The 18716-nt window shown below is 38.2% G+C and overlaps 1 protein-coding gene across 3 annotated transcripts in view; it reads right to left on the minus strand.

The window, feature by feature from the left end:
* Positions 1 to 18716, minus strand: part of BUD13 (BUD13 homolog) — a 49292-nt gene that overhangs the window by 20563 nt on the left and 10013 nt on the right. For all 3 annotated transcript variants that reach the window (XR_013829299.1, XR_013829300.1, XM_079928106.1), the window contains exons 4-9: positions 15027 to 15863; positions 9606 to 9910; positions 7594 to 7699; positions 7100 to 7238; positions 6624 to 6808; positions 6304 to 6385 (exon numbers count right to left, since the gene is read on the minus strand). Coding sequence is in view for 1 of the 3 variants with exons in the window: in XM_079928106.1 (XP_079784232.1) it covers positions 6304 to 6385; positions 6624 to 6808; positions 7100 to 7238; positions 7594 to 7699; positions 9606 to 9910; positions 15027 to 15863 (1654 nt within the window). In the remaining 2 variants the exon portion in view is untranslated. The remainder of the gene's footprint in view (positions 1 to 6303; positions 6386 to 6623; positions 6809 to 7099; positions 7239 to 7593; positions 7700 to 9605; positions 9911 to 15026; positions 15864 to 18716) is intronic.

Consider the following 18716-nt stretch of genomic DNA (forward strand, 5'->3'; position numbering starts at 1 on the left):
CAAAAGAAATTATCCCACCTTAAGAACAGAGAGAAAAATAATGATAGAAAAATGAACAGGACTTCAGAGATCTGTGGGATAATATCAAGTAGTGGAAATAGTGTAATTGGAGAAGGAAAAGTGGTCTAAAAAAAAGGAATTGAACAAAAAACAGCCAAATACCTCCTAAATGTGAAAAACATGAACTCATAAATCCAAAAAGCTCAACAAACTCAAAAAAGGATAAATACAAAGAAAACCACACCTAGGTACATCATAGTCAAACTGCTGGAAACCAAAGACCAGAAGGAAATCTTGAAAGCTGCCAGAGAATATATTATAATGTGTATATGTTGGGGTTAGGGGGTGAGACAATGAAACAAATGAAATCTGAGGGTTGACTTCTAATTGGAAACAATGGAGGCCAAAAAGTGATGAAAAGTCTTTAAAGGGCTGACAGAGCTATCATAGAAGTCTGGTACTGTCAATCCTGAGTTCTCTGTGTTGGTTTGAAACCTCAGGAGTTCCCTGGGTAAAATCTGAAATTGGCCCCCATACACAGAGGACAACGAGAGACCAAAGAAAGAGAGACTAAAGAAAGAGGCAGATCACTCCAGATTGGCAGGTGGCAGGTTTAATAAGCAAGGGAACTTACATACAAGGTTTGTCTTGGGCGCAGGACAAGTGGTTCTCCACACCTGCCTGCCAGAACCTTAAAAGTTTATATAGAGGCCTTATATATAAGGGTTCGGTCCAGATGGTCTCAACAACACCCTACTCTCTCAAGGCTATGTCCTTGAAATGGCTGCCAGTATGGGAAGAGTAGGCAGGATGTACATTCCAAGGACAGGGGAGAGGTAAGGGCCTCCAGTTGCCTGGGTCCAGCTCACAGGTCAACCAGTGGTCACATCCCCTTGATAACCTCCCTCAACACTATGCCAGTGAAACACACCTTCAAAAACGAAGGTGAGAAAAAATTCTCTAATTTAATTAATAGAACTGTGCCAATACCAATTCCTGGCTTTGATAATGTACTATGGTTATAAAAGATATTATCATTGGGGGAAGTTGGGTGAATGGTACACTAATACACTGTACTATTTTTTCAAGTTCTTGTGAGCCTAACATTATCTCAAAATGAAAGCTGTTAAGAAACAAAGGTGAAATAAAGACATTTTCCTATCAACAAAAACTGAATTTTTTGCCAACAGACCTGCACTGAAGGAATATTAAAACTTCCTAATTTCTTTAGGAAAGAAGGAAGAATACCAGAAATTGTAACTATGTGAGTAAGTACTAACAACTATGTATTTTTTTCTTTTGTTTTCTTAGTTTCTTAAAAAAATATGTAACTGCAAAGTAAAAATTTTAACACTGTATTGTGGGATCTATACCATTTTTTATGTAATATGTATGAAAACAATAGCACTAAAAACAGAGGTTAAGTAGAACTGTAGTGTTGCAAGGTTCTTATATTTTATGTGAAATAGTACAATTATAACTCTCAGTAGGCTGTGATAAATTAAAGATACGTACTGTGATCCTTATAACACTGAAAAAAAAATTGCAGAAAGGTATAACTAAAAAGAAAACAGAGCAATTAAAATTCACTACTAAATTCACACACCTAAAAGCCAAAACACTGACAATACCAAATGCTGGCAAGGATATGGAGCAACAGAAATCCTCACTCTCTGTGGTAATGTAAAATGATACAGCCTCTTTGGAAGACAACTGGCGGTTTCCTATAAAATTAAACATAATCTCAACAATACAATATAGCAATCACTGGATATTTACCCAAGTAAACTGAAAACTATATCCACATAAAAACCCATACACAAATGTTTACTGCAGCTTTATTCACAACTGCTAAAAACTGGGAGCAACCAAGATATCCTTCAACTGGGGAATAAACAGACTGTGGTATACCCATCCAATGCAATACTACTCAGTGATAAACAAGGAATACAGTACTGATTCATGCAAGTACATGGATGAATCTTAAAATGCATTTTGCTAAGTGCAAAAGGTCAGACTCAAAAGGTTACACATTGTATGATTCCATTCATGTAACACTCTGGAAAAGACAAAACTATAGGGACAGAAAACAACAGCAGTAATTATAAGGGGTTGGTGGAGGAGGCATAAATGACTAAAAGGAGACTTACACAGGAAATTTTAGAATGATGGAACTATTCCATACAGTACTAGGGTGGTGAATGAATGACTCTACTCATTTGTTAAATCCCATAGAACTATACACCATAATGAGTAAACACTAATATAAGTAAACTATAAAAGAAAAAAATTACCCAGGATGTTTGGGGGGGTATGGGGGCTGACTCTTTATGTTGGAAAATAGTATTTTGATTAGAAATTATAAGGGTAAGAACAAAATGAACTGCACATAAATGCTACACTCTAGATGGTAAATTAGCTTCTCATTTCTGAATTTCTCAATTTTGAAACTGTTTTACATGTGTCCTGGGATGAGCAAAATGGATGGTGGATGGTGGGTGCCAGGTTTCTCAATGTTGGGGAGGTAAGCAAAAAGGAAAGGTAATACTTGGTTAGAGTCAGTTACATCAACATGAACTCTTATTTATATATATATGTAAATATATGTGTATATACAACACACTTGCAGGTGGATAGACGCAGAAACAATTATAGATATGTGTGTATACACAGACTACTATACACGCATTAACTAGCTCTGTCTGCTGAGAGGGTCTAGAAACAATGACACCTCAGTAACAACAAGCACTCTAGCAGTTGGATCTTGGTTTCTAAATATCTTTCTCCATTAAAAGCAGCCAGGATTTCTTAAAGAAATGGCTATTTTAGGCACTGGGGCAGAGAAAACACAATATGAGCCTGAAGCACCTTATAGTAACAGAAAGTCAAAGAATGCTCAAAAAATAAAAGGATAGGCATATAAAAGGGACTCCTGAGAGAACTCCCAATGGCCAAAGAACAAAACAATTTAAGCAACAAAATAAATAACATACTATTAGATTACTATACAAAGTATAAAATATACATGAGTCCATACTGATATAAACAAATGACTGAGCAAATAAATGGTGAGATGAAACAGATCTTCCTTACAGAAAAAGTCTAAATAATATATGTAGATATCCTTCTGTAGGTCTCCTTTTGAGTGCAAGCTGAACTCAGTTGACTCACTTCCAGAGAAGAGAGTATGAAAGAAGAAAAACAGCAATTTTAAAGCAGAGAAACCTGGCAAACACTCACTACCTTAACCCAGTGATCCAGGTTAACATTACTAGTGATGTCATGTGGATATCATGTAACCCCTAAAATGATGTGATGAGAAGGACACTCCACCACTGTGGAAGTCTTTCCAAAAACCCATACCCTCAGGCTAATCATGAGAAAAACATCAAACAAACTCAATTTGAGGAACAGTCAACAAAAATACCTGACCATACCCCCCCCCAAAAGTGTTAAGGTTACAAAGAACAAAGAAAGACTGAGAAACTGACACAGATCAGAAGAGACTGAGGAGACATGACAACTAAGTACAATGTGGTATCCTGAATTGCATCCCTGAACAGAAAAAGAACATTAATAGAAAACTGGTGAAAACTAAATAAAATCTGGTGCATTAATAATAACATACTAATGTTGGTTTCTTAGATTTGATTAATGTACCATGATAATATAACGAATGGTAACAAAACTGGATAAGGAGTTTACAAGAATTCTTTATACTATCTCTGCAAATTTTCTATAAATCTAAAATTATTCCAAATTACTTAAAAAAAGAATACAAAAAAATTTTTTCAAAACACTACCCCAAGCAACTGCAAAATACACATTATCTTCAAGTGCAAATGGGCTATTCACCAAGGTAAACCATATACTGGGCCATAAGACAGGCTTAATAAATTTCAAAAGATCAAAATATTACATAGTGTATTCTCTGACCTCAATGGAATTAAATTGGAAATCAGTAACAATGAGATATCTAGAAAAGTCTAAATGTTTGGAATTCTAAAATACACTCATAAGTAAATCATGGCTCAAAGAATGAACCAAAAGGAAAATCAGAAAATATTTTGAATAAAATCCAACATACATTCCTGAAAAAAGACATTCCTTGGCAAACTAGGAATAGAAATTTCTCAACTCAATAAAGGAAATCTACAAAAAAAATTCTATAGTTTACAAGATATTTCATGGTGAAAAGGCTGAATGTTTTCCTCCTAAGGTTAGCAACAAGGTAAAATATGTCTGCTCTTACTGCTTCTACTCAACATTTGCACTGGAAGTTGTACCTAGTGCAATAAGGCAAGAAAAAGAAACAAAAGGCATCTGGATTAGAAAGGAAGAAGTAACACTGTTTATATTCACAGAGGACATGATCCTCTAGGTTCAAAATCTGACGGATCCTGCAAAAAAAGCCATTGTACGAAGTGACCTTTACTTCAAGGAAAGCGGCTGGTAATATTTGTTGCCAATGATAAAATAGGAGCTTTCAAGCGTAAATTAGAATTTTGAAAAACTTGTACCCACTACCATGAACTCCTTTAGCTTCTAGTTATTTAAAGACTTTTGTGATGAGATCAAAGTTAATATTAATATGTATATATCATTATCTGATATTGTATATGAAATATGTTAACATTTGGAAGGTCTGAAAAACTCAGCAAACCAATGAACAGCAGATGATGTTATAAAATCATGCATGAGTAAAAGATATAGGAAATATCTTGCACTACCCAGTATATGGTTTACCTTTTTCCAAAATAGGAAAAAGACCAATGGATTTTAATCTAACAGTATGAAAAGCTTTTTGATATGGTTTCTGATTCCATATTACAAATAACCTTTAAGAAACTACCACTTATTGAGTTTTTGTGTAGTATTAAAAAAAATCTAGGGCTTCCCTGGTGGCGCAGTGGTTGAGAGTCTGCCTGCTGATGCAGGGGACACGGGTTTGTGCCCCGGTCCAGGAAGATCCCACATGCCGCAGAGCAGCTGGGCCCGTGACCATGGCCACTAAGCCTGCGCGTCTGGAGCCTGTGCTCCGCAACGGGAGAGGCCACAACAGTGAGAGGCCCGCGTACCACAAAAAAAAAAAAAAAAAAAACCTAATACACCTTCCTTTTCTACCTACCTATGTATAAGGTTGAATTTTCTTCCTATATTTCAGCTAAACATACTGCAACAGACTAAATCCTGATGTCTTCTTGTACACACTGCTGTATTTAAAATGGATAACCAACAAGGGCCTACTGTATAGCACAGGGAACCCTGATCAATATTCTATAACAACCTAATTGGGAAAAGAATTGGAAAAAGAATACATACATGTATATTTATAACTGAATCACTTTGTTATACACCTGAAACTAATACAACATTGTTAATCAACTATATACCAATATAAAATTAAAAGTTAAAAAATAAAATACAAAAAAAAAGTCCTGATGTTTTTTATCAGCCCAAACATTAATGAGATTTGCAAGAATGTAAATCAAAGCTATCCCGAATCGCACTTTTTTTTTGTTTGAAAAATATAGTTATTTCTCTTTAAAAACAGGGTAACTATGTTAACGTAATGGCTTTTTTTAAAGAATTAATAAATACTTTTTAAACTTCTTAGTTTAATTTCTAATATGGTAAATATTAACAGCTATAACCCACATAAACAAAACTTTTTAGAGTCCTCAATAATTATTAAGAGTGTAAAGGAGTCTTGAGAGGACAAATTTTGAGAGTCACTGTGCTAGATGACAGAACAATGTCCTTTGCAGGCAAGAGATGGGATCTAACATGAAGTAGAGGGACTGACTTTGGATAGGAGCATATATAGTTCATCCATGATAGCAGAAAGGAATTTAGTGCATGTGGGTACAGATATGGGTAGGTGAAAAGACAAGGTGGTAGGGGCAGTGCAACATTACAAGTAACTCACTCTTAAGGCAGTGAAGAAAAGATTCAAGGGCTACATTTTAAAGATACAACATATAAAAGGCTTCAGACTAGCACCTATCATTCATCCCCTCCAAACCTTAGAAAATATCATTAGAAGTGATCAGTGTCAAAAACAAAGGGTATCCTAGCTGGACCACCTGAGTTATTTGCCCAGAGCTTTGAAAAGGAAAAAAGGAAGGAGTATTCTAAGCACGGGAAATGAGATTTGAGAAACAGAAGCAACCAAAGTGCATATTATTAACCTTGTGATTAGAGCAGACTATGAGGCAGAGTGTAGAATGATTTGAGAACAGTCAGGGAAGGTTCGGGTTAGATGGAAGAGAAAACAAAACTGTGGGAAATATTCAGGTTTACCTGTCTACTCCATCCCAGCGATATCCAGGCCAGATATTGAACCTGTTGGGAGGAGGTGCTGGGCCACTGTAGCGAGGTCTCACTAATGACAGGAGAGGGAGAAAAGTTAGTTACCTACATAATTCAAATCAGAGCTGGATGGCAGTGGGAAAAAATTTTTTTGTACAGAAGTCTCTTGAGTTAAATCTAAATTCCCCAGTACAAGAAATCTGAAACTGTATGGGAAAGCCTTCTTTGCACATAGCTATGTATCATCACCCTACTGATTTTCTCTCTTCACGTAAGTCACCTCATTCTCTGAAGATTCCCAGAAGGCTCACCTTTCTTATTCTTGTCCTCCTTGGCCTTATTCTTCTTGATAAGCTTGGCCATGGGGTCCCCCTCTCTTTCTTTTTCTCTCAGCATCCGATCTAGATCTTCATCATCAATATAGCGGGCCAGAGGCTTTTGCATTTCCTTCATTGCATCCTCCACATTTTGTTGCTGCTGCCGGCTCTGTGCAAGCCTAGACAAAAAGAACCAGGAGTGTCTGTTATCCTGTTTAACATTTCCACTCTTACACTGAGATGTACTGCTACACTTGGAGAACCTCCGCTTTCCAGCAGCCTAGGCCAAATACTGAAAAAGGTAAAATTGTTGAATACCAACTGGAAGTGTGGAATATATCAGTATCTTAGGAAGGAGACTGAGGACACTGAATTTCCCATTCCTAAAAACAGCTTTGAAGGCAGAAGAATAGAGAAATGACTTCCTCCGGTCACTGCAGTCTTGTTTTTCCTTTCAGTGGTTCTCTTACCCTTTTCCCCACTGAGCATACAGCTCATCTCTCTCCGAGTCCTTCTGCGCTTTTCTCCTCTGCTCTAAACGTTCCAGTTTCAAATTCCTCTTACGACCAGACTTATCTCGAAATACGGTTTCAGCATACTGGAATTCAGCTGCAAAGGAAAATTATACTTTTAAAGATAAACACCAGGTATCAAAATCAGAAATAATATTCTAACAGCTGAAATCAACCACTTGGGGTTCTCATGCTAGATAAGAACTTTCACAGCCAGACTACTAGTAGTCCCTACCAACATCTAAGTGCATATTGGTAATGATCCTGAAAATTAATGTTTTTCAAGAAGGAAAAGAACCACTTGGACCCAATGAGAAGTTAAAATAATGCACAAAACCAGAGCTGAAATTTGACAGCAATTACAACTTTTAAATATCAAGTATAATAAGCTACATTAAAAAAAATAAAAGCTACAAGAGCCTCAACTGGTCTCTGCACTTTCACATTTTTACCTTCAAGTGCCATGGTCTCTTGGTCCCGTCTCTCGAGCTCCTGCAGCTCTCGCTGTATGTCAGTTAACACCAACCCAGTTTTAGCCCCAGAATACATGTGTGCAGCCTATGCAATGGAAAAGGGAGCATCCAACATTAATAAGATAACGCAGCAATAGACTCCATGGGTATACACAGTTAGGTGTATTTTTGTCTGATAATCAGCAATAACCAAACCAAAAACTCTAGCTTTATATTCTTATTACCAACCACAGGATTCACAAAATAGACAAGAAATAAAACTGAATTTCATGGAAACTTAACAGTACTATCAAGCTTACGAGTAAACAGAAACACAAACCAACAATATGCTAAAGGGAAGGCTAAGCATCTGTATTTCTGACTTTACAGCATATAAACCGCACACATGAAGACTCTCAGGTCACCTGATCAGAAACCTCTATCAAGCTCTAAGCCCTCTGGTAGAGATCAACACTGATAAAATATTTCATTTAAATCACAAAGTCAAGCAGACCTAAGATCCTGAAATTGTGGCTATATTTCAGGATAATGACAAGATATAACCAAATCTAAACTTCTTACTAAACTCCACTCTGTATCAAGATAACAAACCAACCCACAATCAATGTATATACTTATATCCCGATATCCTTAAACAATGTGCTAAATTAAATTTGATTAATAGTAAATTGCCCATGGACTAAGCAGATACATAAAAATGTCAAGGAGTCCAGCTGAAACACAGACCTCACTCTGTTCCCCAAAAGAGAAGAACCCTACTTCCTGGGCTAGGGACAGGCTGGTCTACCCTACCAGGACCACATGGGCTACAGAAAAACTTACCTGAAACGTCTGTGTTAGAGGAAACGTGCACACCACAGGCTCTATCATTCTCTTTCTTAACCAACTCACTGGAATAACACCATTTTTAAAATTTTTTTTATTTTTTATTTTTGGCTGCGTTGGGTCTTTGTTGCTGTGTGCAGACTTTCTCTAATTGCGGCGAGTGGGGGCTACTCTTCATTGCGGTGCCCGGGCTTCTCATTGCAGTGGCTTCTCTTGTTGCGGAGCATGGGCTCTAGGCACGCAGGCTTCAGTAATTGCAGCACGTGGGCTCAGGAGTTGTGGCACACGGGCTTAGTTGCTCCACAGCATGTGGGATCTTCCCGGACCAGGGCCTGAACCCGTGTCCCCTGCATTGGCAGGCGGATTCTTAACCACTGTGCCACCAGGGAAGCTCTGGAATAACACTTCTTTACTAGTACTGGTGTTCTTTACAACACAATTACTCAGGGTTCATGCAGATTTGTTTTGCTAATTCAGGCTTCATCACAGATTTAAAATAATACAAAACACTTACTTCCCAGGCGATATGATTTCCAGAAGTCGTTTTATATTTTAAGTGCCTCTCTTTGAGCTCTGGAGACCTACAGTCCAATTTATAACAGCAGACTGCTTATACTAAATGCTTACTTTGTCCCAGGCACTGTGCTAAGAGCTTTACTTACTGACTCATTTAATTCCCACAAGAACCTTATGAAGTACGTACTACTATTATCCATATTTTAAAGATAAAGAAGCTGAGGCTTAGAGATATTATGTATCTTGCTCAAATCTCACAGATAGTACATATAAGAAGTACGATCCCAATATGTAACCTGTTTGACACAAGGTTCATGCTCCTAACTCCACTCTGTAAACTACATTCTCAGTTTATTCGTAAGAAAATAGGAAGTTTCTGTGGACCTATTAAAATGGGATTCATGGAACTGAGAGGATATAAAGGCAGAAGCTATTTAGGGAATCTGCTATTTGCAAGTTCACCCGGGCTGGGTTAGGCAGTCCTGACTTCAGAGAGAAGAAAAGAGCCCTAGAGGTCCCGTGAGCTAGATTTACTATGCTACTAAGAGTTACCTCTTGCTGCTTTGGCTTGGATCTCTGGGACTTGTACAGAGCTAGAAGACAGGCGTTCTCTCTCTCTAAGAGAAGATATGGCTCCTGAAAATTCTTACCTTCTTTCCCAGAGGCTGACTCCTTCGAGGTGGAGACAGGTCAGAATCAGATGATTTGGCCCTCTGTTTCCTCCTTGGTGGAGAGAGGTCAGAATCAGAGTTCCAGTGCCTAGGTCTATTCCGTGGAGGTGACAGATCTGAATCAGAATCCCGGGGCCCTGAACTTTGTTTATGCCGTGGAGGAGAAAGATCTGAGTCAGAGGCTTTCCTACTGTCACTTGGGTAGGAAGAAGCATCCAACATGTGACTCTGATGTCTCCTGGGTGAAGAGCTTGTATGATATTTCCTATGGCTGGGGGAGGAGCCTGGAAATTAAACAGTGAAGTCTTTAATTCCCTTGGCAGAATCTAAAAAATGAATTTGTCAGGATAATGTTCAATATTCATTTAGTCCTCTTGTGAGGAACTATCACTAACCTAAACACAATTACGAATGACATGGGAGAACAGCAAAGTGAAAGACAACTTTTAAAACCAATAGGCAGGATGTGGGGTTCTATTCCCAAGTTCCTAGTGACTGACTAGCATGTTGAGATCTCAACATACTCATCTGTGCCATATATATATATATATTTTTTTTTTTAGGTTATTAATCTGTTTTGAGTTTATTTTTGTGTATGGTGTTAGGGAGTGTTCTAACTTCTTTGTTTTACATGTAGCTGTCCAGTTTTCCCAGCACCACTTATTGAAGACTGTCTTTTTCTCCATTGTGTATCCTCGCCTCCTTTGTCATAGATCAGCTGACCACAGAGCGCGTGGGTTTATCTCTGGGCTTTCTATCCTGTTCCATTGATCTATATTTCTGTTTTTGTGCCAGTACCATATTGTCTTGATTTCTGTAGCTTTGTAGTATAGTCTGAAGTCAGGGAGTCTGATTCCTCCAGCTCCGTTTTTTTCTCTCAAGATTGCTTTGGCTATTCATGGTCTTTTGTGTCTCCATACAAATTTTAAGATTTTTTGTTCTAGTTCTATAAAAACTGCCACTGGTAATTTGATAGGGATTGCACTGAATCTGTAGATTGCTTTGGGTAGTACAGTCATTTTCACAATATTGATTCTACCAATCCAAGAACATGGTATATCTCTCCATCTGTTTGTGTCACCTTTGATTTCTTTCATTAGTGTCTTACAGTTTTCTGAGTACAGGTCTTTGACCTACTTCGGTAGGTTTATTCCTAGGTATTTTATTCTTTTTGTTGCAATGGTGAATGGGATTGTATCCTTAATTTCTCTTCCTGATCTTTCGTTGCTAGTGTATAGGAATGCAAGAGATTTCTGTGCATCAATTTTGTATCCTGCAACTTTACCAAGTTCAATGATTAGCTCTAGTAGTTTTCTGGTGGCATGTTTAGGATTTTCTCTGTATAGTATCAAGTCATCTGCAAACAGTGACAGTTTTACCTCTTCTTTTCCAATGTGTATTCCTTTTATTTCTTTTTCTTCTCTGCTTGCCATGGCTAGGACTTCCAAAACTATGTTGAATAATAGTGGTGAGAGTGGACATCCTTGTCTTGTTCCTGATCTTAGAGGAAATGCTTTCAGTTTTTCACCACTGAGAATGATGTTTGCCGTGGGCTTGTCATATACAGCCTTTATTATGTTGAGGTAGGTTCTTTCTATGCCCACTTTCTGGAGAGTTTTTATCATAAATGGGTGTGGAATTTTGTCGAAAGCTTTTCCTTCATCTATTGAGATGATCATACAGTTTTCCCCCTTCAAGTTGTTAATATAGTGTATCACATTGATTGATTTGCGTAAATTGAAGAATCTTGCATCCCTGGGATAAATCCCACTTGATCGTGGTGTATGTTCCTTTTAATGTGCTGCTGGATTCTGTCTGCTAGTATTCTGTTGAGGATTTTTGCATCTATGTTCATCAGTGATATTGGCCTGTGGTTTTCTTTTTTTGTGACATCCTTGTCTGGTTTTGGTATCAGGGTGATGGTGGCCTTGTAGAATGAGTTTGGGAGTGTTCCTTCCTCTGCAATTTTTTGGAAGAGTTTGAGAAGGATGGGTGTTAGCTCTTCTCTAAATGTTTGATAGAATAGAAGAAGATAGAAGCCATCTGGTCCTGGACTTTTGTTGGAAGATTTTTAATCACAGTTTCAATTTCATTACTTGTGATTGGTCTGTTCATATTTTCTAATTCTTCCTGGTTCAGTATTGGAAGGTTATATACCTTTCTAAGAATTTGTCCACTTCTTCCACGTTGTCCATTTTATTGGCATGGAGTAGCCTGTAGTAGTCTCTTACGATGCTCTGTATTTCTGCGGTGTCCGTTGTAACTTCTTTTTCATTTCTAATTTTATTGATTTGAGTCCTCTCCCTCTTTCTCTTGATGAGTCTGGCTAAAGGTTTATCAATTTTATCTTCTCAAAGAACGAGCTTTTCGTTTTATTGATTTTTGCTATTGTTTTCTTTGTTTCTATTTCATTTATTTCTGCTCTGTTCTTTATGATTTCTTTCCTTCTACTAACATTGGGTTTTGTTTGTTCTTTCTCTAGTTCCTTTAGGTGTAAGGTTAGATTGTTTATTTGAGATTTTTCTTGTTTCCTGAGGTACGATTGCATTGCTATGAACTTCCCTCTTAGAACTGCTTTTGCTGCATCTCATAGGTTTTGGATCGTCGTGTTTTTGTCGTCACTTGTCTCTAGGTATTTTTTGATTTCCTCTTTGATTTCTTCAGTGATCTCTTGGTTTTTTAGTAATGTATTGTTTGCCTCCATGTGTTTGTGTTTTTTACAGTTTTTTCCCTGTAATTTATTTCTAATCTCATAGCATTGTGGTCGGAAAAGATGCTTGATATGATTTCAATTTTCTTAAATTTACTGAGGTTTGATTTGTGACCCAAGATGTGATCTATCCTGGAGACTGTTCCGTGTGCACTTGAGAAGAAAGTGTAATCTGCTGTTTTTGGATGGAATGTCCTATAAATATCAATTAAATCTCTCTGGTCTATTGTGTTATTTAAAGATTGTTATTTCCTTATTAATTTTCTCTCTGGATGATCTGTCCATTGGTGTAAGTGAGGTGTTAAAGTCCCCCACTATTACTGTGTTACAGTCGATTTCCTCTTTTATAACTGTTAGCATTTGCCTAATGTACTGAGGTGCTCGTATGCTGGCTGCATATATATTTATAATTGTTATATCTTTTTCTTGGATTGATCCCTTGATCATTATGTAGTGTCCTTCCTTGTCTCTTGTAACATTCTTTATTTTAAAGTCTACTTTATCTGATATGAGTACTGCTACTCCAGCTTTCTTTTGATTTCCATTTGCATAGAATATCTTTTTCCATCCCCTCACTTTCATTCTGTATGTGTCCCTATGTCTGAAGTGGGTCTCTTGTAGACATAGCATATATATGGGTCTTGTTTTTGTATCTATTCAGTGAGCCTGTGTCTTCTGGTGGGAGCATTTAGTCCATTCACATTTAAGGTAATTATCGATATGTATGTTCCTATTACCATTTTCTTAATTGTTTTGGGTTAGTTTTTGTAGGTCCTTTTCTTTTCTTGTGTTTCCCACTTACTGAATGAGATCCTTGCTGGGTAATCTTGGTTGTAGGTTCTTCCCTTTCATCACTTCAAATATATTGTGCCACTCCCTTCTGGCTTGTAGAGTTTCTGCTAAGAAATCAGCTGCTTAACCTTATGGGAGTTCCCTTGTATGTTATTTGTCATTTTTCCCTTGTTGCTTTCAATAATTTTTCTTTGTCTTTAATTTTTGTTAATTTGATTATTCTGTGTCTCGGCATGTTTCTCCTTGGGTTTATCCTGCCTGGGACTCTCTGCACTTCCTGGACTTGGGTGGCTATTTCCTTTCCCATGTTAGGGAAGTTTTCGACTATAATCTCTTCAAATATTTTCTCGGGTCCTTTCTCTCTTCTCCTTCTGTGACCCATATAATGCGAATGTTGTTGCCTTTAATGTCGTCCCAGAGGTCTCGTAGGCTGTCTTCATTTCTTTTCATTCTTTTTTCTTTATTCTGTTCTGCGGCAGTGAATTCCACCATTCTGTCTTCCAGGTCACTTATCCATTCTTCTGCATCAGTTATTCTGCTATTGATCCCTTCTAGTGTATTTGTTATTTCAGTTATTGTACTGTTCATCTCTGTTTGTTTGTTCTTTATTTCTTCTAGGTCTTTGTTAAACATTTCTTCCATCTCCTCGATCTTTGCCTCCATTCTTTTTCCAAGGTCCTGGATCATCTTCACTATCATTATTCTGAATTCTTTTTCTGGAAGGTTGCCTATCTCCACTTCACTTAGTTGTTTTTCTGGGGTTTTATCTTGTTGCTTCATCTGGTACATAGTCCTCTGCCTTTTCATTTTGTCTGTCTTTCTGTGAACGTGCTTTACATTCCACAGGCTGCAGAACTGTAGTTCTTCTTGCTTCTGCTGTCTGCCCTCTGGTGGATGAGGCTATCATCTGTGTCATATTTATCCATACATAGAGTGGGCAAAAAACAAATTGCACTCAGGTCTCAGTGGTGTGGTGAAACTTAAAACTACCTGGATTATATTCTCATGTCCTCAGACTAAAGTATAAAAATGTATTTGAATTTAAAAATTAAAATAGTACCTAGGGACAAAAGATGGAGTAAACAAATTTCACCACACAGCTGTGAATCGTAGACATAAGCATCACAAATCACCTTCCCCAAAAGCAATCTGCAATACATATCAACAGTCCTAAAAGCACAGAACCCTCTGGCCCAATAAATCCATTTCTATTGTACTTAGTTTCCTAGGAAACATATCTACAAGTACTTCAATTCCCCAGAAATCTATCTAGAAGTAGATAAGGAAATAATTCAGAACAGGGCAACAGTTTATGTATAAGGATGTCCATTATAGAATTATAAAAGAAAAGGTTTAGAAATAACCTAAAATGTGCAACATTAGGGAAATGGTTAAGTAAACACCAACATAAATTATATTAACAAAGAGATGTTTTACGACATGGGGAAGATAATGTTAAGTGTAAAACAACAGGCAAGATTACACATGCAATATGTATTTACTGCCTAGACAAGTCTCAACTACATCAGAAATGAAAAGAAAAAAAAAAGACTAAAAGGACATTGGTTACAACACTAGCAGTGGCTGCCTCTGAATGACAGAATTTTGTATGACCTTTTTCTACATTTCTGCATTCTATACATGCAACAAACATGTATGTAATATCTTTATATGAGGTGGGGAGAATAAACAAAAGGATATATAAAAATTTCCTCCCTGCTACTGTAAATTTTTAACTCTCCTCAGCCCAACCTGTCACCACTTCCCTCCAGTTTTTAAAACTTCTCCAAAGCTCCATTCTCATTTCTGAAGATCACAAATACCTAATAAAGCAACTAAAATGTCCAAAAGAAAGTGCCTCAGGAACAAGTGTCTCTCATGGACAATCAAATGCTCACCTTTAGAATCATGCTGCTTACTTCCAAAACGGGATTTTGCTTGCTTTTTCCGTGGAGGAGAGAGTTCCGAGTCATATTCATACTTGCTGTTCTTTGGGAGTGATAGATGAGAAGGTCCTGGCCCCTTCCGATGTGGAGAAGTTTTACTAGAACTTTCTGGGGCTTTACTGCTTTTGGTTCTGGGCAGTGAATGAGGGACATTAGAAGCCAAGTCAGGGGAATTATGACGGGCCCTCCTGAGCTGTGGTGTGTCCACAGAGTCAAGAGTCCTTCTAGGCTGAGCTGTGTCAGGGGAGCTGTTATGGGCCCTTCTGCGAGGAGAGTTATCTGAGGAATTGTGGTGGGCTCTCCTAGGTGGAGATGGATCTGGTGTGTCATGACGGGCCCTCCTAGGAGATACACCTGAAGAATGATGGTAAGGCTTCCTGATGGGAAAAGGATCTGGTGAATCATGACGGGCCCTCCTTGGGGGAGATGGGTCTGAGTCATGATGGGCCCTCCTGGGGGGAGATGGATCTGGGGAATCATGACAGACCCTCCTAGGAGGAGATGAATCCGGGGTATCGTGACGGACCCTCCTAGGAGATGAATCCGGGGTATCATGACGGACCCTCCTAGGACGCAATGAATCCGGGGTGTCATGACAGACCGTCCTAGGAGGAGATGAATCCAGGGGGTCATGACGGACCCTCCTGGGAGGAGATGAATCCAGGGTGTCATAACAGACCCTTCTAGGAGGAGATGAATCCAGGGTGTCATGACGGACCCGCCTAGAAGGAGATGAATCCGGGGTATCATGACGGGAATGTCTGTGTGAGGGCAGATCTTCACTGTGGCCTAAAAAGAAATAGCAAAAAGTCAGATTCCTACAAATGTTCTGTTCACCCCTGTAACCAAAGTTTCAAAAGATGCCCCAGCAGGATACATCTCAAAACTACTCAGAAAGCCCAAAAGGTATGCACAACTCTTACTTGGGGGTAGTAAACCAGCACTCATGTACATCCTAAGAATAATCTCTCATGTTTGCCTAACAAGTCATAAATCTGCAAAGTATTTTAAATGTATTTTTCATGTTACATCTTGTTAGGTAAGCAGGGCAGGTATCCTTGCTTTACAGACATGAAAACACAGACTCCAGGGAACTAAGTGATTTCTTACCTAGGGGTCATAGCTACTAAGATGAAGAGATAGGCTAGAACTCCGGCCTTCTAACCCCCAATCCAATGTTCTTCCCAAAACCTTATTTGTACAGAGTTCCCCATCAGAAGCTCCTACTGATATTTAGCCTAGATAATTCACAGTTTGTATCCACTCTTCTTTCAAAAGGCAAATTGACTAAATCTGTGCCACATCAAAATGAAATGCTGTTAACTATTTAATCCATGCCATCATGCTCTTTATTAGAGTTGGGGAGAGCACCAGAAAGAAAGGATCAGCATTTACTGATCACCTACTGCATGCCCATTATTTATATAGATTATCTCATTTAATTCTCATAACAAGCCTAGGAGATAAACACTGTTATCCCTATTTTATAGATGAAGAAGTTGATACTCAGCAAGATTAAGTAGTTTGCCAAAGTGATCCTGCTAGTAAGTGGTGGAATGAATATCCAAATCCAGATTTGTTTGACTCCAGAGTCCATGTGCAATCTTTGAAAAGGAAAGCATTTGAGACTTTCAATATTCAAAGGCATAACAGAATGAAATGTTTATAGCAAATCAGGACAGTTCCAAAATCCAGTTTCTCTTCCCCCTCTATTTCTCATCACTGAGCTCCCTAAACAAAGAAAATACAAACACAAATAAAAGTTGGGTAGGACCCAATGAATACTTGTTAAATGGATGAATGAAACGAAGTCAGCTCCTTTACTTTGGAGAATAGGATCCTCTGACTGGAATCCACCCCTCAGAGAAAAGTACTGATATCTGTGGGGTACCTGACAGTAAGTCTAATCCATGAGGTTGATAAATTCCATGATATTTATAAAAAGGAAGTAAGGGTCAGAGATCAGTCAGGATATTTCCAGTAACCAATGGGCCAGTGAGGGTGAGGCAAATGAAAAACAACTATGCACGTTTATGTTTGTGTGTGTGTGTGTCTCTGTGTGTCACTTCCTAGACCTACAGATATGGAAATCAGAAGATTCTCTCTGAAAAAAAGATTGTGAAGAAGACTGGAAACACAGCCACACGATAAGGCAGAAAATAATAGATATGAGTGAACAGGATTCTGATAAAATAATACTGATAATAAAGTTTTCATTCATAAAACATAATAATAATGTACTAAAAATTGAGGCAAAGGTGGTCATTAACCAATAGCCAATTGTCACTTTTGTTATGCATTTTTTTCTAATCATAGTTTTAGGATAATTAACCTAAAGGCATAAAGTATAACACAGAAAGAATAAATTCTGTTTAGGAGTTAATTCTTCTACCCTCCATATGTGAAAGGGAACAAGCATCAAGGGTAAACAGGAGTTAACTATCAAGAAGCAAGATCCTTCCTTATGTGAGAATGGAACAGAGAGGGTAAAAATCAGCACTCTTCCACTGGCCACACAGAGCCCAAATGACTGCTGGGACCAGGGCTGTGACTCACTGGGACCAAGTATTTCTTAGTCTGTGTCCCTTAGTAAGCAGACCTACCACCAAGTTTTTGGAAAAGGGGAAATGACTGCTAAGCCCCAAGTGATGATTTACCAAAGAGCAGTAGGCTGTAAGAATCAAATACCTATTAGAAATTCAAGAAATATATCTTAATGGCAACTCTTTGTGCTGGGCAGAGGGAATACTAGGGCAAATAAGACTAGGTCTCATTTCTGCTCAGACATAACAAATGTCCTTTACCAAACTCTCAAGAACTCAAAAAATGTTTTAAATAGATAGTTAAATTACTAGCCTAGGGAGAGGGTGTAGAGTGGCAAATGGAGGATAATGTGCTGCAAAATACCAATAATTAAGGGAAGAACAAAGAAAGATTTATTAATACAAAAAGAGAAGATAGAAAACATTGATCCTTGGCCCATACATGTGTCACTTCAACCTGGTAGAGGACAGAGGTTGCTTTAGTCTCCAAATTCTGTTCCTCAGATTCTCATAAACTCCTCCAAATATATACTAAGTGCTCTCCTATTCTGGGCCAGAAAGGAGTGGGTGCTGAAAGACACCCAAATGAGTCACTTCCTGACCTCAGTAACCCTAAAACCAAAATATAAGAAAAAGTGGAATACTTGGTCTCTCAGTTCTCATATCTTACTACCTCTGAATAAGTTCCGAATTCTTTTTCACTATATTTTTCAGGATCAGTGACACACTAAAATAAACTATGCATTCATCTAAAAAGAAAAGTGTAGGATAGAAAAAAAAGGCTTCCCTCAAATCCAACAATACATAAAAAGGATCATACACCATGATCAAGCATGATCAAGTTGGATGCAATCCAAGGTCACAAAGGATGGTTCAACATACACAAATCAAATCAATCAGTGTGATACACCACATTAACAAAAGGAAAGACAGAAACACATGATCGGGCTTCCCTGGTGGTGCAGTGGTTGAGAGTCCGCCTGCCAATACAGGGGACACGGGTTCGTGCCCCGGTCCAGGAAGATCCCACATGCCACGGAGCGGCTGGGCCCGTGAGCCATGGCTGCTGAGCCTGCGCGTCCGGAGCCTGTGCTCCACA

Source organism: Stenella coeruleoalba, assembly GCF_951394435.1.
Source record: "Stenella coeruleoalba genome assembly, chromosome: 8".
Taxonomy (NCBI): Eukaryota; Metazoa; Chordata; class Mammalia; order Artiodactyla; family Delphinidae; genus Stenella; species Stenella coeruleoalba.